Source organism: Danio rerio, chromosome 19, assembly GCF_049306965.1.
Source record: "Danio rerio strain Tuebingen ecotype United States chromosome 19, GRCz12tu, whole genome shotgun sequence".
Taxonomy (NCBI): domain Eukaryota; kingdom Metazoa; phylum Chordata; class Actinopteri; order Cypriniformes; family Danionidae; genus Danio; species Danio rerio.
In genome coordinates this window covers 38,865,001-38,892,399 of record NC_133194.1, presented here as the reverse complement: position 1 = coordinate 38,892,399, position 27,399 = coordinate 38,865,001, and the positions used below count along the sequence as shown (strand labels likewise).

General features: G+C 35.0%; 1 protein-coding gene across 2 annotated transcripts in view; it reads left to right on the top strand.

Annotated features, from left to right (window-relative positions):
* csmd2 (CUB and Sushi multiple domains 2) overlaps positions 1 to 27,399 on the top strand; it is a 560,701-nt gene that overhangs the window by 239,507 nt on the left and 293,795 nt on the right. For both annotated transcript variants that reach the window (XM_688741.11, XM_073931822.1), the window contains exons 6-9: positions 8,827 to 8,939; positions 13,340 to 13,417; positions 19,973 to 20,060; positions 26,798 to 26,922. In XM_688741.11, coding sequence (XP_693833.6) covers positions 8,827 to 8,939; positions 13,340 to 13,417; positions 19,973 to 20,060; positions 26,798 to 26,922 — 404 coding nt within the window. The remainder of the gene's footprint in view (positions 1 to 8,826; positions 8,940 to 13,339; positions 13,418 to 19,972; positions 20,061 to 26,797; positions 26,923 to 27,399) is intronic.

Genomic DNA, 27,399 nt, shown 5'->3' with positions numbered 1-27,399 from the left:
TTCTTCATTTTCTTACAAGCTTCAGTTTATTAGATCTCAACACTTCGTGCGTATGTGACATGTCGACAGTATTTCATAATAAGCGTTCTTTTTTTCCCAAACATGTCTGCAATCTTTTTCTTCGACATCTGCAGCGGGGCTTCTCCATGTGTGAATTGTGTTTGTTTTAGTATAATCTGGCTAGATTTAAACATTTTGACATGTTTTTCCTCAGCTTTGGTTTAATTGGACATAATTATGAAAAGATCCTTATCTGGTGGTGGAGAGAAAACCCTTGGCTGAGGATCAATCAATTTAAAAGATGATTACCAAGACTCTTTTCAATGTTTGAACAAAGCTTCTGCAGCTGTCTTACAAATCAGACTTTCAAACTTCTGAAATGACTGCTTTTGTTGTGGAGAATATCTTGAGCTCTTGCTCTTCGAGGAACAAATGGGAAAATTCATGAATAGATGAATAACAGAGATGCGATTACATTTTGAGGGTTGCTGTTGTGAATCAAGTATAATGACAATTAGTCAGAACTCATTGGCATATTTGCTTTGATAAGTTATGGTAGGGAAGAAATCTAAATATAGTGGTGAAAATAATTTTATTTAAAATATGTATTTATTTATTTTTTTTATTTTTGTTTGTTTTTTTGTTCTTGAAACTAAAATATGAGTCAAGGACTTGAACTCCCAATATAAATAATATTTATATGTTGCTTTTTATTTATTGATTTATTTATTTATTTATTTAAAACTATAATTTTTTTTACATTTATTAATGTATTTATTTTTTTATCATTTAAAGAAACCAAAGTTTGATAGCTTGATGTATGTTTATTTATTGTTAGATCAAATTATGGTGGGGAGGAATGTATTTGTAGTGTTAAGAATATTATTATATTAAATATCACAGTTTGTTTGTTTTATTTATTTATTTAGATTCATTTAACTTTGTTAATGTTTAGTTAATTGATTGAATGATTGATTGATTGATTGATTGATTGATTGATTGATTGATTGATTGATTGATTGATTGATTGATTGATTGATTGATTTGGAAGAATGTTTATTATTTTATCTGCTGTCAACCATGTACTTGTTTCATTTATATATTTGTTTATTTACCAACGTAAGAACCAAAGGCTCATGGCTCAATGTATGTTTGTTTATTTATTTATTTATTTTATATATATATATATATATATATATATATATATATATATATATATATATATATATATATATATATATATAATCTGTTTTCAACTATGTACTTGCTTCATTTATTTATTTGTTTATTTACCAATTTAAGAACTAAAGGCTTATAGCTCAGTGTATTTTTATTTCTTTATTTTTATTTATTTCTTTATTTTTATTCATTTTTTTATTTATTTCTTATTCGATCCAATTATGGTGTGGGAGAAAAATATTTATAATGTTAAAGTATTAAACCTACAGCTAAATCGACTAATAAAATAATGCTAAACTTCTTTTGTTGTGAAGAGCATCTTGAGCTTATGCTGTCAGAAAGTGAATAAGGAAGTCTTGAATCCCTAGATTATTAATAGATAGATGTGAATCCATTTTGAATAAGCTCGATGTGACCTCTGTCTATCCACCTGTTCCAGCTCAAGATCTCCATATCGGAACAAAAGCTGGCAATAGCGCAATAAAAGATGCAATCTGCACCGGGACCCTCTTCATCCGTCTTGCGTTTGCCATTGTATATCAAATCTAATGTCATGCGACAAGTAGTCAGAACTCAACGTCACTTTCATTATTCCAGCAGGCCTCAAAGGAGAGGGAAAAAAAAAATAGAGGTTGGCGAATATGGGAGGGGGACATCGTTCTAAATAAATAAATAATGTAGTTGAGAGGATGAAAACTAATTTGGGTAAAGGCGGACCGGTGGGTGATTGATTCTGTGGAAGGCATTAATCTTGTTCTCAACATCTTCATGGCTATCAGTTTTTGTAAGGATGCTTTCAACATGAGGTGTGTCACGCTTTAACCATGAACCATTTTAGGGACATAAAGTTTACTTAGGAATTGGTTCGAAGGGTTTTGAAGTATCGTGGCTTCAATAGTAATAATACTAATTTTATAATTGTTTATGATTTATTTTTAGATCAGATTATTTTAAATGAGTTTTTTATTTTATTTTAGATGAAATGATTTTTAAAACATTCTTATAGATTTAATAAATAATGTTAATAAAAATAATGTTAATAAAAAATGCCTTTAAATAATAATATTGCTATTTCATTTTATTTATAGTTTATTTATGTTTTATAATATTATATTTATATTTTATTTTGTTTATATTGTAATTGTATTATCACTGTTAGTGATTATATTTTATTTTCAAATAAACAATTTTACTTAATTTATATGATTGTATTTATTTATTTATTATTTTTATTATTTTCCATTTGTATTTATTTATTTTATTTTATTTTTAAATTGTATTTATTTAATTTTCAAATTTTATTTATTTTATTTTCTTTTTTTTTCAAATTTTTATTTTATTTTATTTTATTTTATTTTATTTTATTTTATTTTATTTTATTTTATTTTATTTTATTTTATTTTATTTTATTTTATTTTATTTTATTTTATTTTATTTTATTTTATTTTAGAGCTGTGTATTCAAAATAGCTGGCATATCCACCCATCAGCATGATAAACCAGTATCCATCTCTTCAGGTTTCATCATAGTGGAGCTGAACAGTCCTTATGAGCCCGAGTTGGCCAATAATTCCCCAGACGCCTGACGGAGATGTTCTGTCAGTCCTACTCCTGTGTCCCACGAGATGCACTGGGCCTGTTTCAGTTAATGAGCCCCAACTCCACTAATGTGTGTTAAAATAGTACTCTGTGATTCCCTGCTGCTTTAGCATCACTGCATTATGACAGGCACCGGTGCATCAGTATCTCCACGCTACACTTCATTCTCCATGATTACACCCTTGGGCTTTAGGCTTTCACTCTACAACAGGTCCACAAACTCATTCACTCCCATTAGACTCACTGGGTTTTCTTGACCACTGTTATTGTCGTGCAGGAGATTGAAAAACTGTCGGGAGGTTGGCATTTGCTTGAAAAGAAAGCGTTTTTCTTTGCACAAGTTCTCTCAGTTGCCATCTTAAGGCACGATGTGGCTCAATTTGGCTCATCTGTAATGAAAAAGCTCTTTTTTGCTTTCAGGCTCTTTGCTATTATAAGGCAAATAAAGTGGTTTTAGAGGGTTTTCTGTCATGTGTGTGTGGGATTACTAGAATTATAAAACATGAATCACTCAGTGAGTTCTCAGCCATTTTGAGGATGTTTTCTAGGAAATTGCTTCATGCATGTTTAGCATTGATTTCTCTGAATTGTATGGTGTGGATGATTGAAACCACAAGGCTTCAATGACACAAGTTAGGCTGCATCCACAAAAAACAATCATTTCCTCTATCCAGTCATTTAATTTATTTTTTGTTTTGTTTTTAGCAAAATAGCAAATAGCCACACAAAACCACTAAAACTGGCTAAAACACTGTAGTATACATGCCAGACCAGTATGTGGTGCTGTAATTCAACCTCAGTGATACAATACACACTGTCTTACTTGTCACCTATCTTAGTTTTCGGAACAACAAATAATAGTTGATCATTTGGTATCAGAAGTGGCTCATATGAAAGGTAAAGGCATCTAGATTACGCTTATTTTACCAAAATAAAATACAATCATGCCTTGATTTTTTAAAAATTATTTATTTAGGTCAGTAAGGTCAGTAAGGTTTAACTTCTCTTAGACAAAAGTCTTGTCACTTAACAGAAATAATGTACAGTATAGAATAAAAAGTCATAATGCTGTGGAAAAATAATCAATAATGTGTAAGACTCCCATGAGCTTGGACAACTGCATTCATACATCTCTGCAATGACTCAAATAACTTATCAATAGTCATCTGGAAAGGCAAAGAAAGCGTTCTTGCAAGACTCCCAGAGTTCATCAAGATTCTTTGGATTCATCTTCAATGCCTCCTCCTTCATCTTACCCTAAACATGCTTAATAATGTTCAAGTCTGGTAACAGAGCTGGCCAATCTTGGAGCACCTTGATCATCTTTGCTTTCAAGGAACTTTGAGGTGGAGGCTGAAGTATGAGAAGGAGCGCTATCCTGCTGAAGCATTTGCCCTCTTCTGTACTTTGTAATATAATGGGCAGCAAAAATGTCTTGATACCTCAGGTTGTTGATGTTGCCATCCACTCTGCAGACCCAAACCTCCCCAAACCATGATTTTTCCTTCAGCAAACTGATTTCTATAAGAATCTTGGGCCCATGCAGGTTCCAATAGGTCTTTTTAAGTATTTGTGATGATTATATATACACAATATAGATATTAGCTGTTGACATGAAAATGAAAGGCCACCAGTTTAATATTTATCCACTCTGGGATCCTTTTTTTTAATAGTGAAGTCTTTATGTGAATTGTTTTCTTTAGTCATATACAGCTTAACGCGTCACTGTGATGACAGGTTTTTAGTGCGTATAGTTGTCTCAAAATTTGAGCAAAAACAAACAAATATAAAAATAAATATTGCACGTTTACATTAAAATTTAACAGAACATTCTATCATTTTCACCCCTAAAGAGCCAGTATTTACAGCAAACAATGGTGTAGTCTTGATAACACTTGATAACACATAATGTGAGTGTGAAATCATGGGATTGTCATCTTCATTACATCCTACACCTACAAAATTCATGTTCATGGATGATTTTGTTATGCCAACTGCTTTAGATTCTGAAAACAGAAGCAGCACTGTTTTATCATACTAAATACAGTTGTGTCTAGAATGTGAATAGTGTTCTGTTATAATGCTGCTCTGTTTATTCTAATAAAACACATGACATATTAAAGTATTGTTGGTGTTTTTCTATAAAACTAAACTGTAAATCGAGTTTGTGGCATCATTAGCATGACAGCAGAGATTCAATTCAATTCACCTTTATTTCTATAGCGCTTTTACAATGTAGATTTTGTCAAAGCAGCTTCACATAGAAGATCATAGTGAATTGAAACAGTGTCGGTCCACTTTTCAGAGTTTAAGTTCAGTTTAGCTCAGTTCAGTGTGGTTTAATATTCACTGTTGAATATGCAAGACATGCAAGCGGCGAAGAAAAACTTCACCAATTGGCAAAAGTGAAAGATGAAAAAATCTTGAGAGAAACCAGGCTCAGTTGGGCACGACCATTTCTCCTATGGTCAATAGTCTTGTGCAGAGCTGTAGTGTAGGGTCCGGAGGCTAGAGAATGCTGGACGTCAGACTCATCTGTCCCTGAGGAGTCACAGGAATCAGTCTCATGCTGTCCACTCCTCCATGACCACTTCAGCAGCTGCTCAGGATACGGCCTGGTCCAGGATTATGGAAACCTTATGGTAACACAGAGCATGGTTTAAAATAATAACTTATTTCTCTGGAATTTAGCTTTTTATTTTAAGTTTTGGGATAATGTCAGTACATAAGTTAGCTAATTAAATACACTTTTCTAGTGATTTTGCATATTATTATGAAAAAAAAGTATTGTAATATTATGCCTTTAACTTGAACATACTGTAAAATATTTCCCTGCAATTTGCTTGTACCACACATACAAGTGAGATGCCTTAGAAACAATCATATTAACCTTTTCAAGGATGATTTTGACATTCAGTCATGAATCTAAAAATTTAATCTACCAAAATGAGTTGTTTATCCATCTTGTCAGGATCTTCTTTATTTTCATCTTCTTTTGGGTCTCGCTCCTTGCCGAATAATATTAGATAATTTCCGCTATTATTAAATCATTGGTTTGCATCTCAGAAGCTGTTTTGTGCCTTTGATGGTTTGCAAATGAGATGTAGTAAAAACAGAGAAAAATCACTGGTCAGAGACTCCTCCGCAGAATAAGAAGTGACTGAGCTCGTACTAAATACTAAGCAACCGAAACGCATACGGCATGCACTCATTTAAATGTTAATGATTTCATTTGCAAAAATATAGTGCTAGTGACTCAGACCCATTTTTATCCCCTTCTCTCAGCGCTGGCGGGTTTGCTCGCTCTGAGCTGGAGAAGAAGTTAAAAAATAGTAATTCATTGCATCAGATGCGCAATAAATAGCAAACATGGACTAAGCTCTTGTAAAGTATTCTTACCTCCCTATTCGTCTCATTCTTTCTCCTTCTGTAGGCCTGTCTTGCTTTGTGTCTGTATGGCTTGTTGAGCCAAATCTGACATTTGGTAAATACTGCAAGGATGAGCTTACTTTGCTTTGTCAGGCAACTTTCTGTTGCCTTTTCAGCTTATGTGATTAGCGCTCACTACAATAAAGAAGGTGTCCTACTGTGCCTGTCTTATCTGTGTAATTAACACTGATTCTGACAATGCCAAAACCCCAACACCTATACAGAGAAGCTCTGAGCAGGTGGGGTGTTTTTAGCCAACATTTGAAAAAAAAAAAAATAATTAAATGGTTTTAATGGTACACATATTTGTGTTTCAGATTGATATTCTCTATGTGTATCAAACAAATATAGTGCAGCTTTAATTCACTTGATGTGTGAATAAAACTCACCCTTGGCTCATAGGAAATATGTGCCTCAACCTACATTTTTGTAAAAGGTTAAATATATTGCTTTGGATATGGTATAGCTGCACGTTTCCATTGACAAATCCAGTTTAGGGCGCTGTCTATATTTTTACGAATTTGAAATGTGTCACTAGGGTAAGTTTTTCTTTGTTGTTGTGTTTCAGATACACAACTTTCTTGTACATGTTCACAATCTCTTAAAGAACCACTCACCTAAACTCTTTCCTAAACCCAACTAATAGTGTTTTAAAAAGCAAACGTATGAGAAACAAATACACTGTGACCATGTTGTTTTACCTTGATCTTGCATTGCTTTTTTTGCATAGCTTTTTTTTGATGAAGAAGCATGTGTGAGTGTGACCGGAGTGCATGAATGAATATGTAGTCCAGAAATGGCGGAATTGTAGTCCATGAGTTATTGTGAGGGAGATCCAAAGGTCTATGGAGTAGTGATCGCTGGTGATTGTGACAGTACGAGGTCATATGTACTAATACCTTTGGAAATGGTTTAAAATGTGTTGTTGGTTTACTTGCGTTTCATGTGTTTGTGAAATACGCTTTTGCTTGAAATGTTTTTCTCAAGCAATAGTTCAGTCAGAAGTGAAATTCTGTCATCATTTACCCACTATTGTTTTGTGTTTCAACCCCATATGACTTTCCTGCATCTGTAAAATAGAAAACGAGGAACTCTAAGGATCATGATGGCGACTGGCTATAATTAAAATCACAGCTTTAAAGTTTTTGCAAAGGGACCAACAATTTAGTCTTTTCTTCACATCAGATGGATTTAAATGGCATGGAAAATTACACTCCAATGGGTCCTGCGATGTCTGGAATATCATGGAATTTTAAAAGATTTACTCCAGACATTGGAAGTCTATTTATTTTGTCCAAGTCAAGTATTTTCAGGGCTTTTTCTTTGTCATTTTAAATTTGATTTCTATACATCAAAATTATTGTTTCTAAACTGTTTTTATAACACTGTGTGACATGTTTGCCTATTGTTACAGTTATTTCTATATTTTACTTCTTTTTTAATTCCTTTCTCGTTTTTTAACCAGCAAGCAAATGCAATCATTAGGCTCTACTTGTTCTTTTCGGTGCTTAATGCTCGACCAGGCCCTCCTGAATTTTATAGGACCAATTTCTGATGATTGTAGCCTAAAATTACAGATTTTGTGCTGACCTTTCTCAAAATTTGCATCAATATTTGGGCCATGTTTTTGCAGTGAAATATATAGACAAATGTACACATCTTAGTTATTACTTTTTTTTTTTATCTGTAACGGACAGGAGCATGACAAAAGAGACGAGGATCCATTTACTTGTGGTCAAAGCAGGCAAAGGTCATAACAGGAGCAAACAACACTTGTAATTCAATAACAGGCAAATGTCGAGGCAGGAAGCAAACAATCATGAATTCAAAAGACCATCTAAGTCAAACAAACCAGGCAGGAACAGGAAACATGGAACTTTCTCAGAAATGTCCATACATGCCACAAGACTTTGCAATGATAGTGAATGACTGAGCATCCTAAATAGAGCAGATGTTTGTGAACAGCTGCTGTGATAATCAATGAAGTAGTCCAAGAAAGTGTATTCAGGTGTGAGGTGCAAAACGTGATGGTAAATGTAGTCCGGCTGAGTGGCAGAGGTAATGCATTGAGTGCAGCTGGTTACTGTTATCATTATCATTACTTTTTTGACATTTTTGCACACCAGATGAACACTTTATATATGCAAATATAGATATAAAACAATGCAAATGAAAAATATCTTCAACATTTATCATGCTTGACCAAAAATCTGAAAAGCATCTTAAGTTCTTTTGAATTGTGTGACATTTGCTTGACTTTTGCATCTAATCTACCAATCACAAAATTCTGCAAGAAGTGTTTAACAAAACAGCTGCCTGTTTTTCTATTTATTGTACTGTCGGTCATGGAAATTCAGCTTTTTAGTCAGGGAAAGTCTAAATGTTTAACATTTGGCTTTGAGTGGGAACCCTGGAAATAACAAATCAGTCACACATGGACCACTTTTGAAGCTGCTTTTGCATTTTATTGTTGAACACTGAAAACCTTATTCATTGTAATTGTTTGAATAAAAGAAACCCCAACAACCCCAAAGTAAAGTTTTCCTTTAGTGTACTGCAGAGAAAGGAAGACCAAAGTGCAGCACACTCAAAAAAGCCTGTCTTCTCTTTAATATTACAGGTTTACTGGTCCAAACCTGCCATCTCCCATCATCAGCAGCAAGAACTGGCTGAGACTCCACTTCACATCAGATGGAAACCACAAACTGAGAGGCTTCAGTGCTCAGTATCAAGGTAAGAGATGAGCTGTCGTGGGAGTGGTGCTTTTACTTGTGTATGTCTATGTAACAAGACATAGAAATCGCTCTGGGGTCTTAGCTGTCAAAAACATCTGGAGAAATGAGTGAAACAGACTGAAAGGAGAGAGATGGAGAAAGTTAAAGGGTAGATGTGCTGTATACAGGCCTGTTTTCACGACTTACAGTATTCTATGCAGCATTCTGCTCATTATAAGTGTGTGTGCTTTTTATTATTAGTGAATAAGGTGAACGTATTTAATGTTATATTCTTTATATAACAGTGTATTAGCATGCAGCTTTTTGGTTACACATTTGTGTTGTGTTTGTTCAATCATTCATTCATTTTATTTTTCGGCGTAGTCCCTTTATCAATCTGGGGTCGCCACAGCGTAATGAACCGCCAAGTTATCCAGCATTTTTTTTTCATGCAGCAGATGCCCTTCCAGCCACAACCCATCACCTGAAAACATCCATACACTCTCATTCACAAACACACTCATACACTACGGTCAATTTTAGCATACCCAATTCACCTGTACCACATGTCTTTGGACTGTGGGGGAAACTGAAGGACCCAGAGGAAACCCACGCAAACACAGGGAGAACATGCAAACTCCACACAGAAATGCCAACTGACCCAGCCTAGGCTCAAACCAGTGACCTTCTTGCTGTGAGGCGAATGTGCTACTCACAGCGTCACCGCATCACCATTTTTGTTAGTTTGTTTATTTTATTTTATTTTATTATTTTATTTGATTTGATTAGATTTTTAAAAAATATATTTGATTATTTATTAGTTATTTTTGTAATTATTATTGTCATCATTTACTTATTTTCCCCTTGCCCAAGCATGAGTTTCTATTTACTGTTGAACACAAAATATTTGTGTATCTTGAAGAATATTGGAAACTGATAGCCTTTGATTTTTGACAAGGTTTTTGTTATTGTCATCCTGAAATGCCATTGGCCACTGGTTCCTGTTTTTTTTTTCCCCCAAATATTTTATTTTATGTGAAAACAGAAGATAATTCATAAATATTTGGAACAAATTAAGCTTAAATAAATTAAGAATTATTTTATTTTATTTTATTTTATTTTATTTTATTTTATTTTTTAATTTAATTTAATTTAATTTAATTTAATTTAATTTAATTTAATTTAATTTAATTTAATTTAATTTTGTTTTTGTTAGCTCAAACAAATAGGATGATATTTCTCTTCCCTTTTATAAAGGATTCTACTATTTTATGTATTTATTTATTTATTCATTTATTTATTTAGTTAGTTAGTTAGTTAGTTAGTTAGTTAGTTAGTTAGTTAGTTAGTTAGTTAGTTAGTTAGTTAGTTAGTTAGTTAGTTAGTTAGCTCAAATGGGAAGATTTTTCTCTTCCCTTTTAAAAATTATTTTATTTTATTTTATTTAAACAGACATGAAAAACATTTGCTCAAACAAATAGAAGATTTTTCTCTTCCCTTTAAAAAAGTATTTATTTATTTATTTATTTGTTTGTTTGTTTGTTTGTTTGTTTATTTATTTATTCATTTATTTATTTATTTAGCCCAAACACATTTTTAAAAAGTATACTATTTTATTTTACTTTATTTCTAGTGCTGACATTCAGCATACCCCTATAAACTGCAACTGACAATGTTAATCTGTTGTTATAATTGGACTAAGATAATTTGAATCATGTTTGGTAAATGCTATTTAGTTACTTTAATATCCCCATTTTCTGACACACAGACACACACGCACACATGCAGTGTCTGGCTTCACTCTCATCACACTCTGCAGTTCAGAGTTCAGCACTCAGAGGAGATGAGCAGAGGATCGGGATTAATCAGCTCAGCTACAGGAAACAAAGACCCAATCTGCAGGAATTTCACCTCCTGTATAAGCAGATCAGAGCGATGGGATGGGATTACAGGCCTGAAGTTTGATAAATAAATACTTTTAGAGTATCAGGAAGAAAGAAAGGAGAGTTAAGCTCTTAATTAGATTTTGCATTGACCTCTCTCCTTTTTTATTTTACCTCTCTTCCTTCCTCTTTAACCTTTTGTGAAATGCTCTGAAATGAGTAATGTCCGAAGAGAAGACACTCTTTACATAACAAGCTACTTAGCTGGCTCTCAGTCTTTTTCCAGGACCGCCGGAGATTATGTATTGAGAAGAGGGTTAAGCGGTTTTGGAGAGTGACTTATTCAAATGGTGTTATGGTTTTATAGGATAGTGAATGTGCCAAATGGAAGCGGTGGTAATAAAATGTTGATGATGTTGAAAATGTGAGATGAATATTAGAAAAGATGAACAGTAGGACAGAAAGAAAGAAAGAAAGAAAGAAAGAAAGAATGAATGAATAATTTACAAAAAGTAATACATGTGGGGCCGATGGTTCGAGTCCCGGCTGGGTCAGTTGGCATTTCTGTGTGGAGTTTGCATGTTCTTCTCGTGTTCAAGTGAGTTTCCTCTGGGTGCTCTGGTTTCCTCCACAGTCTAAAGACATGCGTTATTGGTGAATTGGGTAAGCTAAATTGGCTGTAGTGTATGAGCGTGTGTGAATGAGAGTGTGTATGGGTGTTTACGCTTACGGGTTGCAGCTGGAAAGGCAACCGCTTTGTAAAATATGCTGGGAAAGTTGAGCGTTTATTTCACTGTGGCGACCCCTGATGAATAAAGGGGCTAAGCTGAAGGAAAAATGAAATGAAAGTAATACATGTTGAAGTCAGAATTAATTAGCCCCCCTTAATTATTAGCACCCTTGTTTATTTTTTCCCCAATTTCTGTTTAACGGAGAGATTTTGTTCAACACATTCTAAACATAATAATTTTAATAACTTAATCTAATAACAGATGTCTTTTTGCCCAAATAATATTTTACTAAATATTTTTCAAGACACTTCTATACAGATTAAAGTGACATTTAAAGGCTTAACTAGGTTAATTAGGGTAACTATGCAGGTTAGGGTAAATAGGCAAGTTATTGTATAATGATGATTTGTTCTGAAATAAATAAATAAATAAATAACTTACAGGAGCTAATCATTTTGTCCTTAAAATGGCTCTTAAAAATATTCAAATTTGCTTTTATTCTAGCTAAAGTAAAATAAATCTGATTTTTTTTAAGAAGAAAAAATATTATCAGACATACTGTAAAAAATTTCTTGCTCTGTTGAACATCATTTGAGAAATATTTAAAAAGAAAATATAAATCAAAGGGAAGCTAATATGTCTGACTTCAACTGTATAATTAACTTTACCATTAACATAATTACAAGTTTAAAGTGATTGAATAAATAAAAAAATGAACAAACATGAACATAAAATACAAAACAAAAAGCAAGGTAGAATAAAAAAAGAAAACAATAAATGCACAAATAAAAGCTAAAAAGAAAAAAAAAATAATTGAAACTACTAATAATGAAAGCTATAAAGATAGAAAGAAAAAAAGAAAGAAAGGACAAGGAGAACATACAAACTTCTGTGTATGAAATGTGCTATATATATAAATTTGACTTTCTTACCAAAAATACGTTTAAAAAATGTTACATTTTCCTCAAGGCAGTAAAAAATTTAATTATAAATGACAAATAGAGTGAAAAAAAGAAAGAACCATTGCTAGAAAGAATGAACAATACATAGAATGGCATAAGAGAAAGAAAGGAAGAAAGGAAGAGAAAATGAAAAGAAAGATTGCACAAATAAAGAACATTCAAATAACAAATAAGCTGAAACAAAAGAATTAAAAATAGAAAATTAAGCTACAATCAATGACAAAAATCTAACAAAAAGAAAGAAAGAAAGAAAGAAAGAAAGTACTAGAAATTATACAACTATGAAAGTTCAAGCTACAGTAGACTGATTGAGTGCAAAATTATTCTCAGTTACTTTAAAGATGAAGTGTGTAATTTTAGTAATACAAAAAAGTAGCGACACTTCACCTTTAAGGTGGTTATGAATATAATTCATCAAAATGCTTAAATGGAATTGATTTGCTACTGTTGGGTTTTGCAAAAGCAGCTGATTGCTAATGGTAAATATCTCCATTACAAATGCTTCCCCAAATTCTGATTTTCTTTTAAGAGCTTTAAGTGCTGAAGCTTTGAGACAATAAAACCGAAAACAATGACAGCCTGCATGCGTGTGCGTTTGCGTACAAAATGCACGCTGGCATTATTTTGTCGCTTTTTCAACAAACATGCTGTGCTTTGTTCACACACAATAGGCTTTTTTGTACTAGAATGACAGCATCTTTGAAAGACTGTAATTTTAATTACAATGTGGTTCATGATTTGTAATGCCTAGCAAGCATCTGGCCTATGATTATGTATTTTTTTCAGCTTGTCCTTATCCTTCTTGCTCTCAAATAATCGTGTTGTAATTCTTTTGACTTTCAGTGAAGAAGATGACAGAGCTGAAGTCCAGAGGGGTGAAGATGCTGCCAAGTAAAGACAACCACAGCAAGATATCAGTTTGTAAGTCAAGCTCTCCATGTTTAAGAAGGACATTTTCTACATTAACATTATGTTTACATAAATGCACCTGGCAGATGCTTTACTCTGTGACGTACATTTGCATTTAAGGCATAATTGATCAATTTATGCACTCACTGAACATGACCTTGGCATTTCTAGCATAAAAAAAATGTATTATACTTTAGCTGAAATCAAAATCAAATATCATTCTGAACAAAGTCAGGCAAACAAAATAAGTTGTTTCATATATTAAAGTGTAATTATATTTAAACATAGTTTTAACTGTAACTTTAGTGCCATTTATTGAGCTCCAAATCAGTATACTAGTCATTTAAAACAGAAATACTGATGCCAAAAATGCAGCTTTGCCATTATATCAATACATGTAAACATATTAAATAGAGTACATACACATTTGGTTCAAATGTGGACAAACTCAGTGTTGGGTTAAAACCACCAAGCCATTTTGGAAGTGTAAATACAATTTAGATGTACTTGGTCACAATTTAATTCAATTCAATTAAATTTTCATTAATTTAATTACCAGTTACTTCCTTGAAAAGTAGTGTACTTATTTGTTCATATTGCATTGCACAACATTTCTAGTGCTATTAAGGTAGGGTATGGGTAAATTCTGGACAGGTTTGGAGAAATGAGTAGGTTTAAGGGTGGTTTAAGGTGTAAGGGATGTATCAACAGTGTAATTATACTTTTGTAACCCCGCTGGTCCCACACCACCCAGCCCCCTCCAAACTGGGATCAAAGCTGGCGACTCTTCGCATAGGAGTCGGTCAATTTAACAAGGATGTTAAAGACCATGGCCTCTAGCATCTGTCTCTAGAGCAATTTTTCGGGTACAGAGGAGTGAGGTTTACCTGCGAAGCACTTTAATAGCTGACCTCTGTTACACTCACCCTGCTGGACTTCACTCCCATCCGGGTCATGGCACTAATGTAACACTGCCAGTCCTACACCACCCAGCCTGCTCCAAGCTGGGATCGAACCAGCGGCTCTTCACATAGGAGTCGGTTGCTCTAACAAGTATGTCAAAGACCATGGCCTTTAGCATTTGCCGCTACAGAGCACCTTTTCGGGTTCAGAGGAGTGAGGTTTCCCTCCACAGCACTTTACTAGCTGGCCTCTGTTACACTTACCCCCCTAAACCTCACTCCCATCTGGGTCTTGACACCAATGGAACCCCGCCGGTCCTACACCACCCAGCCCGATCAAAGCTTGGTTCAAATCAGCAACTCCTTGCATAGTAGTCGGTTGCTCTAACAAGGATGTTAAAGACCATGGCCTCTAGCATCCAACAGCTGCTACTAGAGCACCTTTTCGGGTTCAGAGGAGTGAGGTTAACCTGCAAAGCACTTTACTAGCTGGCCTCTGTTACACTCAACCCCCTAAACCTCACTCCCATGTGGGTCACGGCACCAATGTAACCCTGCCTGTCCTACACTACCCAGCTTGATCCGAGCTTGAATCAAACTGGCGACTCTTCGCATGGGAGCTGGTTGCTTTAACAAGGACGTTAAAGATTATGGCCTCTAGCATTTGTTGCTAGAGCACCTTTTCAGGTTCAGAGGAGTGAGGTTTGCCTGCACAGAACTTTACTAGCTACCCTCTGTTACACATACCCCCCTAAACCTCACTCCCATCCGGGTGACGGCAGCAATGTAACCCCACTGGTTCTACACTACCCAACCCTCTCAGAGGTGGGAAGGAACCAGCGACTGTTTGCCAGAGGAGTGGGTCGATGTAACAATGAGGTTAAATACCATGTCCTCTAGCATCTGTCACCAGAGCATTTGTTTACCTGCACAGTACTTTACTAGCTGGCCTCTGTTACACTCACCCCTCTTAGACCTCACTCCAATCCGGGTCATGGCACCAATGTAACCCCGCCAGTCTTACACCACCAATCCTGCAACAAGCTGAGATCGAATCGGAGACTCTCCACATGAGAGTGGGTTGCTCTAACAAGAAGGCTAAAGACTATGACCTCTAGAATCACTAGAGCAGCTTTTCGGGTTCAGAGGAGTGAGGTCAACCTGCTCTGCACAAGCTGGCTTATGTTACACCCCCCAAACCTCACTCCCATCTGGGTCACGGCACCAATGTAACTCTTCCAGTCCAACACCACACAGTCCATTCTGAGCTGGGATCGAACCAGCAACTCTCCTCTTGAGAGTTGGTTGCACTAACAAGGAGGTTTAAGGCCATGGCCACTAGCAACTGTCATCAGAGCACTTTTTCGGGTTTAGAGGAATGAGGTCTACCTGCACTTCTCTACTAGCTGACCTCTGTTAAAATTGCAATTACAGAAATGAATTACATATGTAATTACAAGCAGATAATATAACCTATATTACCTAATATAACCTAATATACATTGTTAAAAAATGTATTTACAGAATTATTACATTGTACCAACTTAGTTGTTTTGTTATTAAGGTCACTTAATAATGGAACCAAAAGCAAGAAGCTTTTTTTTGTTGATAATGTAGTTGTTTCAGGAATGTGTCTTAGTTTTTATATCAAGCATGGGTAAACTGAAAAACTTGAATTGACTTTAAAATATTTCATAAAGCTAAAATATTCTTGCTCTTTACAAAATACATTTCAGGGTTTTTTTTCACATTGTCATCATTGTCCATCGTCCATGAATTGCTAAAAGCAGCAGCACGCTTTCGTACATTCTGACTGCATGAGCACACAACCTTGACCATCACTATTATCTTTATTCTACACTGTCAATTGGAGACAAATGGAGCCACTTCTCTCCCTAAGGCCAAAGGGGAGGGGAAATAACTTACCGTTCTCATTGTTGGCAAAACAGAGCTTATCGAAGGCTGGGTAATTGCATTGTGCGCTGAGAGTCTTCTTCAGCCTGCTTTCTTCTGTTATGCCTTCTTTATTTACATTTCTATTACCTTTACATCATTGTGAGAAAATGTCAGCCTGCCTGTGTGAGCATGTGCCCATTGAGGGTGTCATCAGGGATCCCAATACCAGCACCATGGCCGGCAGTGTCTCAAAGGCAGCGCTGACAAGCTTGGCCTTTTGTCCCACATCAATATGCATGAGTGCAGAAACCCATGCGCGCCTCAGCCAATCAACATGTGTCACTTCAGGTTTTCCCTTCACCATCCTCTCCTGCCTCCTAGCCACCTAACTGCAGAAACTGAAGCGATGGCCAACCTCCTTGACCCCATGTGTCATTTCCACTTCCTGCAGAGCTGGATGACTCTGGCTAGTGTGTTTTGATGGCAGAGAATGTTTTGTGCTCGCATAATGATGTCTGAAAATATCGTGGCGTTCTTGGGAGGACTGATTGATTCCTTTGTTCATTCAATAAACCTCCTGGGAAGGCTGTGCAGACAGTTGAATACATTTACAGATGGACTTGTTCTGTTCACAGGGTAAATTCATGCTGAGTTTCAAATCAGCTTCATAGACTGAAGGTGATTCTGCTTTTAGGCAGCAATTGGATGAGCAAAATATTGAAGTTGTGTATCTTTACAGTAAGTATAGCCAGTCATTTTTTTATTTTTATTTTATTTTTATTTTTTTTACAAAAAATAGTAGGGCACAGTCCATTCCATCTCTCCTAAAAGTATGGACACACAGCTCATGTAACGGAGGCCATCTAGTAGAAGCTGTGGGAATTAACCTCATTCCCTTGGCCTCAAGAGGCACACTAGCATCCTTTATAGTGCACGTTTAGTGCCCAGCCCACATGCTGTTCAGAGCAGGGTTACATTGGTGCAGTGACCCGGTTGGAAGTGAGGTTTACTCAGGTAAGCATAACAGAGGCCAGCTTTTAGAATATGCGTGAGTAAACATCTTTATCCTTGGCTCAAAAGGCATACTAAAAAAGCACACTAGAATCATTGTCAGTGTGCCTGCTTTCCATGCCAGGAACACTGGTTCAAATCTCATTCAGAACTTGTCGAGCTGATCTGGAGGGTTTGCATTGTAATGTAATGTGTATTTTTATAGCGCATTTATTGTGTATGGCCATACACCCAAAGCGCTTTACAGTTATGAAGGGGGCCTCTCCACACCACCACCAGTGCGCAGCATCCACTTGGATGATACACCGGCAGCCACAGGAACAAAGGAAAACAACACCACACCACACACCAGCTATGGGTGGAGTGGAGAAACAGAGCCATATATATATAGAGCCAATTCAGTAGATGAGGATGATTGAGAGGCCATGATGGGTAAGGGCCAATGGAGAGAATTTGGCCAGGACACCGGGGTTACACCCCTACTCTGTATGAGAAGTGGCCACATAAAAACAGGACCTTGGTTTAAAGTCTCATGCAAAAGACAGCACTGACAGTATAGTGTCCCCTTCAGTTTACTGGGGCATTAAGACTCACACAGACCACAGGTTGAGTACCCCCTGCTGAACTCACTTGCACCACTTCCAACAGCAACCTAGTTTTCCCTTTCGGTTTCCCATCCAGGTACTGACCAGGCTCAGCCCTGCTTAGCTTCAGTAAGTAACCGGTCTTGGGCTGCAGGGTAATACGGCTGTGGTGCCGCATCTTGGATTAGAGTGATGTTTAGTGGGGTTAGTGTAGTAGCCATTAATGCTTTTGCCTCAAGAGGCAGACTTTAATCTTGATCAAAAGAAAATCTGGAAGGGTTGTGTTGGTGCCGTGACCCGGATAAGAGCGATGTTTAGTTAGGTGAGTGTAACAGTGACTTCAGGAGTGACTAGTAATTCTAGAAGCTGTTTATTTTAACTTGTTTTTTAGTGTGCCCTACCCTATGTTGGAGAAACTGGTTTGAATACTGTTCTGAGTGGAGTGAGTACATCTAGAAGGGCGTTCATTAGAGCTGATTGAGGTGAGGTTTAGGAGATGGAATGTAAGTTCAGCTGTTAGAAGAGAAAATATCACCTTAATGGCTTCAAGAGTCTTAACAACAATTGACTTTGAAGGCTGTGGTCTGTAGCACTGTTGTTAGTGTGCCCACCTTCCTTGCAGAATTGTGGCATTTGATTGTGCCATGATCTTAATCAGAGTGGCATTAGTGTAACAGAGGCCAGCTAGGAGAAGCTGTGTGCGTAAACTATGTGAAATCACAGTTTTATCAGGAATATGAACATATTATTTAAGTTTAGCAACTGCAAGTGGATGATTCACCTTTCAGTATATTTTAGGGGCATAAATTGAATTTTTTCTATTTTAGTTCTTATTGAATAGGTTGAAAATAATTAGAGGAACATCTTGCCATACCACATGGGTCAATAAGTTCCCAAGGGTAAATGTATTCCTGTATTTTTTTACACAAGCTTTAAAGCACATATAAAAGAACCAAAGCTTTCTTTTAATGTTTAAAATAGAGCCTTAAGGGAAGGTTAGCAACGTCACACCAGGAAGGTCCCGGCTGGGTCAGGTGACATTTCTGTGTGATATTTGCATGTTCCTCTGGTTGTCACGTTGGTTTCCTCTGGGTGCCCTGGTTTCCACAACAGTCCTAAAAACAGTAGGTGTTGGCGAATTGGATAAACTATAGTGGACTATAGTGTGTGAATGAGAGAGTGTGTGGGTGTTTCCCAGCACTTAGAGTTCACGAGTCAGTGTACTCTCAATGTTTGGTTGCAGCTGGAAGTGCATCCTTCACATAAAACATATGACAGAGTAATTGTGGTTTCATTCTGCTGTGATGACCCGTGATAAATCACAGACTAAGCTGAAGGAAAGTGAGTGCATGAGTCTTAATTGTTAAAACACAAAATGCTCTATGTTAATGACCTATAACTGAAATTGAAATGATATCATAATAGCAATAAATTATGATTATCATATGAATAATTTCACTCAACTGACCCCAGGAGTTGTGTTCAAATGTTAAATATGTAGATCTACTTAACAGAATAACCCTGTGAATTAATCATAGTACAATTAAATAATAAAAACATAAGCAACATGTCACTGCTGATTCTAAGGGCTGAGTTTTATACACCAGGATTTTACAATCTGATTTTTCTGAGGAAGCTGCAGGGGGTTGTAAGTTGATTAAAAGCTAAAAAAAAAAAAAAAAAAACTAATGCATAAACAAAATAAATAAGTAGGGCTTCACATGGGGTCATTATAAAAAGGTGGCATGGCTTAGTTGCAGAAGGTTTCATTTTACTTTGAACAAAACATTTACTAAAACTATATTTATGTATTTATAACTAAGTTTTTGACCAACCATTAACCAACATCAGACAACCCTAAACAAGATTGCAACCCCTGAAAAATGCCAAGGTTTTGACTTGAAGTTTTCACTTAAATATTAATGTATATATATATATATATATATATATATATATATATATATATATATATATATATATATATATATATATATATATATATATATATATATATTTATTTATTTATTTATTTATTTATTTATTTTTTCATCATTTTATTGTATTTTTTGGGGGGAAAAAATCAGAGTGGCATAAAAGTTTAAACACCACCTACTCTTTCATACCCACCTGTTTCAATTGATACCAACCTTTCTTATCATTTTTGTCTTTTGCAGTGTCGCAGATGGGGGTGGCGCAAGGACACAACATGTGCCCAGATCCAGGAATCCCGGAGAGGGGCAAAAGAAAAGGCTCTGATTTCAGGTGAGAAATGAGTTTATGGATTACTTATTAAAATAGTCCACTGAGAGGACACAGAGGAGAGAGCAAAGAGGAGTGCAGTTAATTTAGTGTTTGTAATGCCAGGATGATGAATAGCAAGAGATGCAGGAGGTGGGCACCTGTTTAATTTCTCATTGGCCTTTTAATTCTCAGGGCTCATGGAGGATATTTGATCAGCATAAACATGGGCTGTGGGCTCCCAAAGGTCAAAGCGTGTGTGTGAGAGAGAGAGAGAGAGAGAGAGAGAGAGAGATGGAGAATGTGAGAGAGAGATTATTAATGTTGTATTGTATTTATACAAAATGGATGATTATGTAAATTAAAACAGCAGGCCAATGGGGTAAATTTAAGGGGAAAAAACACCAGGAGAAATTTGAAAATGACAATTAAAATAATAAAATATGACAAAAGTCCTAACAAAATTCATAAAACTAACCACATTATCTGCTTAATTCTGAATTTATTATAGTGAACAATAAATCCATATAGTGTAATTTAGTTTCTGAAATAAATTAACATCTGTTCATCTGTCCCACTTCTTTTTTATTTAAACAATCAGGTGATAAAGTTTTATCATTATGGGAAGAGTTTCATTCTTGCCCCTGCGACAAACTGATGTACTTGATGCGAGTATGAAGTAAGGACTGGTGATAGAGAGTTGCTTTAATCAAGTCTAATACTGCACGCTAAATGGAAAGAAAACTTCTGTGTTTCCCAGACAACATTTGTAAATGTGTCCCCAGTGTGTTGAGTTCACTGTGTATGCACTTTGCACAATGGAGGTGCGGGTGTATGTGGTCGTCTACTGACTTGGTAGGTGTAGAGAATAGTGTTAAACAGCCGTGTCTGTATGTCCTATCCCAGGGGTGCTCAACCTTGTTTCCGGCGATCTACTTTCCTGCAGAGTGTTAGCGCGAACCCTGATCAAACACAACTAAACCGACTAAGTAGGATCTGATGGAGCACTTGGTAAATAAAGCCAGGCCAGTTGTGTTTGAGCAGTGTTCCAGCTGAAGTCTGCAGGAAGGTAGGTCTCCAGAAACATGTTTGTCTACTATGCCTTCACAAAATGCAGTTCCAGTTTCATTTCATTCATTTTTAAAATCATATTTTATTTTATTTTATTTTATTTTATTTTATTTTATTTTATTTTATTTTATTTTATTTTATTTTATTTTATTTTATTTATTTATTTTATTTTATTCATATTATTTTATTTTATTTTTTATTTGCAAAAACACAAATTTTTATTTTATTTTATTTTATTAGCTCAAACACAAATATATATTTTTAATTTTATTAGCACAAACAAACATTTATTTTATATTTTATTTTATTAGAAAATAAAAACACAAATATTTATTTTTATTTAATTTATTAGCACAAACACAAATATTTTATTTTATTTTATTAGTACAAACACATATATTTATTTTATTTAATTTTATTAGCACAAACACAACTATTTATTAAATTTATATTTTTATTATTATTATTATTTTTTATTATTTTTATTATTATTATTATTATTATTATTATTATTGTTGTTGTTGTTTTATTTTTTTCCAACTCAAATATAAGGGAAGCTTTTTCTCTTTGCTTTTAAAAAGTTTGTGTCCAACTCTAAGCAATAGTAAAGTGACCAGCGAGTCTATATGAACGTCACTGGAGAATGACCCACGAGACAAACCAGGTGAAATGTGAGCCATCATTTATGATCGAGAAAGAGAACAGAGCTCAAAGGAGATTGAAAATGAGACAGAGGTCTGGACCTATCTAATTGAGTGGGGCCAGAGCTATAGTCGTGTCATTTCCAGGCGAAGCGCTGCTACAGAGGGGCCCGCCGTGCAAGTTAGGCTGTCAACGTCCCCCCGCAGGGTGAATGGCAGGGCCCTAGAGGATTCTAACACAGACAAATGGGGACAATCCGTTTTACACTCACTAGCTCTCAGGGCAATCACAGCGGGGAAGTGAAAGACAATCGAAACTTTTTTGCCGGAATGTTCTTAGCCCCAGCTACCTGAGCACCCTTTCATCAGCGGGCCAGGTAATGGAAGAAGCACAGCGATGCATCTGGAAGTGCACATCACAGCTTCCCAAAGGCTGTCCATTACGAGGAGCAGACAGGAGCATGGCTGCCGGCGACAGTGAATGGCTATTTATGCTGACATGCTATTTGTTTTATACGTGAACATTCCAGCTAACGTGTTCGGAGTTGGGAGATGCTGTGGAGAGCTTGAGTAGTTTGCATCTTTGCACATTTGGAAAACAGATCCAGAGACATGTTATAAGATGGCATTGTTCATCTGCATGTCTTTTCTATAGGAGAAGTGATGGAACGTTGATGGCACAGACATTGTGAAGCAATATTGGGTAACACTTTAAAATAATGGTCCTTTAGTTAATGTATTTACTAACATGAACAAACTTTTAGTGATACATTTAATATGATATTTATTAATGTTTGTTAATGTTATTTAAGTTAAATCACATTGGTTCATATTAGTTCACAGTGCATTAACTAAGGTTAACAAGCACAACTTTGGTTTTAAATAATGAATTTGTTAAGATTAAGCTATGAATAATAGATACTTGACAAGATTATTTATAGTTACATTCTTATTATATTTATATACACTAACATTAGCTAATGGACCATTATTGTAAAGTGTTGCTCAATATTGTTTATTTCGCTTTATTAAAAAAGTAGTTCCTGAGTAGCCTCCTGAAGGATCGGTCACTATTGACTTTTACTACGATTTCATGGTTTATTGACTTCTATAGAATTCTACTATATTGATATCCATTGATATTGCCATTTTTGCTACTGATATAAACGTTAATATTCATCAATTGTTATTTTGAAATGATTTGTATTTGTGTTCAACAAAAGAAAGAAATGCATACAGGTTTGGAAAAGATGAATGGTGAGCAAATGATTTCATTAGGTGAAGTTCTTCTGTTAAACACGAACGAGAAAATAAATTTGGAAAAACTTTTGGAAACATAATGATTGACTTCCATAGTATTGCTTTTCCTATAATGGATGTGAATGGTTAACGGTTTCCAACATTCTTTAAAATATATACATTTTTTGTCAGCCAGAAAAAAGACACTCAGAAAGATTTGAAACCACTAGAGAATGAGTAAACAGTATTTATTTATTTTTTTTATTTTTTTTGTGTTCAACAAATGAAAGAAACACATACAGGTTTGGAACACGTGGATGGTGAACAAAATATTTAATTTTGTGAAGTTTGACGACTGTATTTAGAAAAAAAAGTTTTCCAACATTCTTCAAAATATCTTCTTTTTTGTCAACCTGAAAAAAAAAACAAAAAAACATAAGGGTTTAGAATCACTATAGAGTGAGTAAGCAATGTTATTTTTTTTTAAAATTTAATTAATTTGTTTATTTATTTATTATTTACTTAAAAAAATTGATGATCCGTCCCTTTAAGTCATGGCCCGCGAGTTTGATAAGAAAAAAAAAAAAGTAAGGAACTCAATGCAGCCTGATGTAGTCATCTGCAGTCACATATCGACACCTGTCCATCAGCTATAAGAGTCCCCGGTAACCCGAACCAATTATAGAGTGGCACCATTGTTTATGGGTCATTTGCATCACGCTACTTGGATTGTCTTTGCATTGCCTCACACAATGAACATTACATATATTTCTATATGATGTAAAAGTAGCCAAAAGAAATTACTGCACTGCTGCTTTTTTTCCTGTAACAACAGCGCAGCGGATAACAGTAAATCTAATTATTATTATTATTAGAAGTAGTAGTAGTAGTACTACTAATATCATTATTATTACTACTACTACTACTACTAACCACTACTATTTACTACTGACTGATGCAGTGGCGCCCCCAGAAAATTTTCTCAGGGGTGGCCAGAAGAGGCCGCACCAAATCTTGGGGTGGCACACAAAAAAATAATGAATTAAGTGTAATGTTATAATTTTGTTTCTGGTAAATGAAATAATGTAGTTTTTATTCATTTAATTACTTTTTCTTGAAATAATGCAATTTATTCCTTGAAATAATTCAGGAATTACATGTGCAAACCAAACAAAAATCCATGTTTAGTTTAAAAACACTTTTCATATATATATATATATATATATATATATATATATATATATATATATATATATATATATACTGTATAAATAACTTTTTTTATGCGCTTTTATTGTACATCATACGGTATATGCCATGTCTAAAATTAATGAAGATTAATGAGTTTATTATTCCCAGAGATAGGTTGCAGCTGGAAGGGCATCCACTGTGTAAAAATGTGCTAGATAAGTTGCCGGTTCATTCCACTGTGGCGACCCTGGATTAATAAAGGGACTGCCGAAATATAAAGCCAAAAATAAAATAAATGAAAGAATAATGAGTTTATTAATAACCCAAACTAAATGAACAAACTAAATGAAAGGCATTACTATATACACACGCACTATACCTAATAATATAATTTATCCATATTGCTTTTTGAGCCATTTCATTATGCAGCTTTATCTATTGATAAACTGTACCTTAAGGTAAATATTAAATTGCCATTGCTGTCTATTGAAGGTGTGTGCTTGCTGTCAACAATGATCGGAGAGGGTAGTGGCAGTTCTAGTTTAAATGACACCCTATAAACCCCACCTCCTTTGAATTGTTAGATTTGTTATTCAATAAATATAACAATTTATTTATATTTATTCTAAATAAATACAATTAGTATTAAGTAAAGTAAAGAACCTTTATTGTCATTGTAGTTATACAACGAAATTTGTTTGGTAACTCACAGAATTGTATTAAAATACAATTAATATTAGTATTATTATACAATTATTATTTTACATAAATAACAGAAATCAATACTAAATATTACTGGAAAACAACAACTGGAGTGATATGCCAAGATCACTTTAGAAACCTTTTGCATGAAAATTAATTATGACAATTCTAAATAGTACAAAAAAAAATGTATTATAGAATTATCTGTGGTCTTAGACCAGATCATGGCTGAGAACTCATGTTATGAAGTCTTACCTCCCTGAATCATTATCCCTCCTTTCTGCTTTAAAGCAATGCTTAGTAAAAGTAACATCATCATCATCATCATCGTCATCATTATCATTATCATCATCATATTATATAAACTTTAGTCGACTTTCAAAACTCGCTGCGTGCTGACACCTCTGCACAAAAGGCTGTTACTCCGTTTCACGGCGCATGAGCGGCGCGTATTTTGTCGGCGTGCATGCAAACAACCAACCGGGATTCACAAGGGAGTGCGTGAGGCGCGCGGGAGTGGTTTTCTGCGCGCATGCGTCATTTTGCTTTTACCAGCATTCGCCACTGAAACAGCACTAAGGGGGAGAGACAATGAATCAGCTACGTCAGTAACACCAACAATAATTTAGTGGCTGCATTTTATTTATTTAAATATTGGGAATTTATAAGTACTTTTAAATCAATAATGTCAACAGCAAAATTATATTGGGGTGGCCACAGGGGTGGCCAGAGTTTACCGAGGGGTGGCCGTGGCCACCCCTGGCCACCCCTTGGGGGCGCCCCTGGACTGATGTAATTACATTTTTTATTATTTTTTTTTTTTCATCTTATTATGTGTACATACAATCTTCTTAAATCTCTTTTATTTTTTATGTGTTTGACACAAAATAAAAAAAATAAGCAAATTAGAAATTAACATTTAATAACATAATTAATGTATTGTGAAAAATCAGCCTCACCCAGACTTTCAGCGACCCACAGGTAAATTGAGTTTGAGACCCCTGCTTTAAGTATACCTGTCCAATTGCTACATATTGGTAACACTTTAATTTACGTTACACATTCCACCCACTTACTATAATAATTACAATTAGTTTTGTATAATTACATGTAACTAACACTAAACCTAACCTAAAAACTAACCCCAACCATACAGTAAGTACATATAATAAGTTAATATTACTCAGTAGTTAAGAGAATATTTAAATTGTAAACGTCATCTTAAAATAAAGTTAAACCCACATATATAATCAGCCAATTACAATGTTGCAGCACATTGTGGCATATCATGGGGGTCAAAACAGTCTGCTTAAGGTCAAACTAAGCATTATAATCGGAATGAAATATTATTTATGTTGATGCTATTAGTTTTAGGCATGGAAATAAATCAGAGCTGAAGTTGTTTGATGCCAGCACTTTTTACAGAGTTGGCAAAAAATACTATGAAATGTTTTCAGATTGTGTTGTTCATCTCTTTTGTCTTTATCTAATGCGATGTAATAGAATCGACTCTGATTTGTCAGTTGCACCATTCTAAAGTCAGATATTTGTGTAAACATGGCTAATATTCTGTATAATCGATTATTATCAGTGGCCACCAATCTTCTGGGTTAGATTTATGTCTCTGTGGTCATTTTCTTTCTTACAAAATACAGTCATTTTAACTCTGATCGATATTTCGTGTTCATTAATTTATTTTTTTGCTTAGTAGCTGTCTGTTAAGTAGGATGAAATGCTGCCGGATGGTCATTATTGGAAAATAAACATCCACATTGGAGTCTTGATTACCCTGCCGGGATTTATTTTGCCATAATGACTGGCTGACTGTGTTGAATGTACGTAATGTAGAAAATATAGATGTATGATTTGTTATTCATGCAAAGTAATAATGTTTTTGTTTTTTTACTATTCTTGCAGACGGGGTGCTACTGTGCACTTTTCTTGTGATGAAGGATATGAGCTTCAGGGGTCTAAAAGCATCACCTGTTTGCGAGTTACAGACAGTTATGTTGGATGGAGTGATGACCGGCCGATCTGCAGAGGTAGGACTCTAAAAAAAAAAAAATCTTATTTTATTTTTAATTTGCAATAATTTTTTATTATTTTATTAGCTCAAACATACGACATGCGTGGCAACGTAGGTAGTGCTGTCGGCTCACAGCAAGAAGGTTGCTGGTTCGAGCCTCGGCTGGGTCAGTTGATGTTTCTGTGTGGAGTTTGCATGTTCTCCCCGTGTTCACATGAGTTTCTTCTGGGTGCTCCGGTTTCCCCCACAGTCCAAAAACTGTGTAGTATATGAGTGTGAATGAGTGTGTATGAATGTTTCCCAAAGATGGGTTGCTGCTGGAACAGCATCGCCTGCGTAAAACACATGCTGAATAAGTTGGCGATTCATTCAGCTGTGGCGACTCCAGATTAATAAAGGGACTAAGCCAAAAAGAAAATGAATGAATGAATAAATTAATAAATGAACATATAAAAAGCTTTCTCTCCCCTTTTTAATAGTATACTACTGTTTT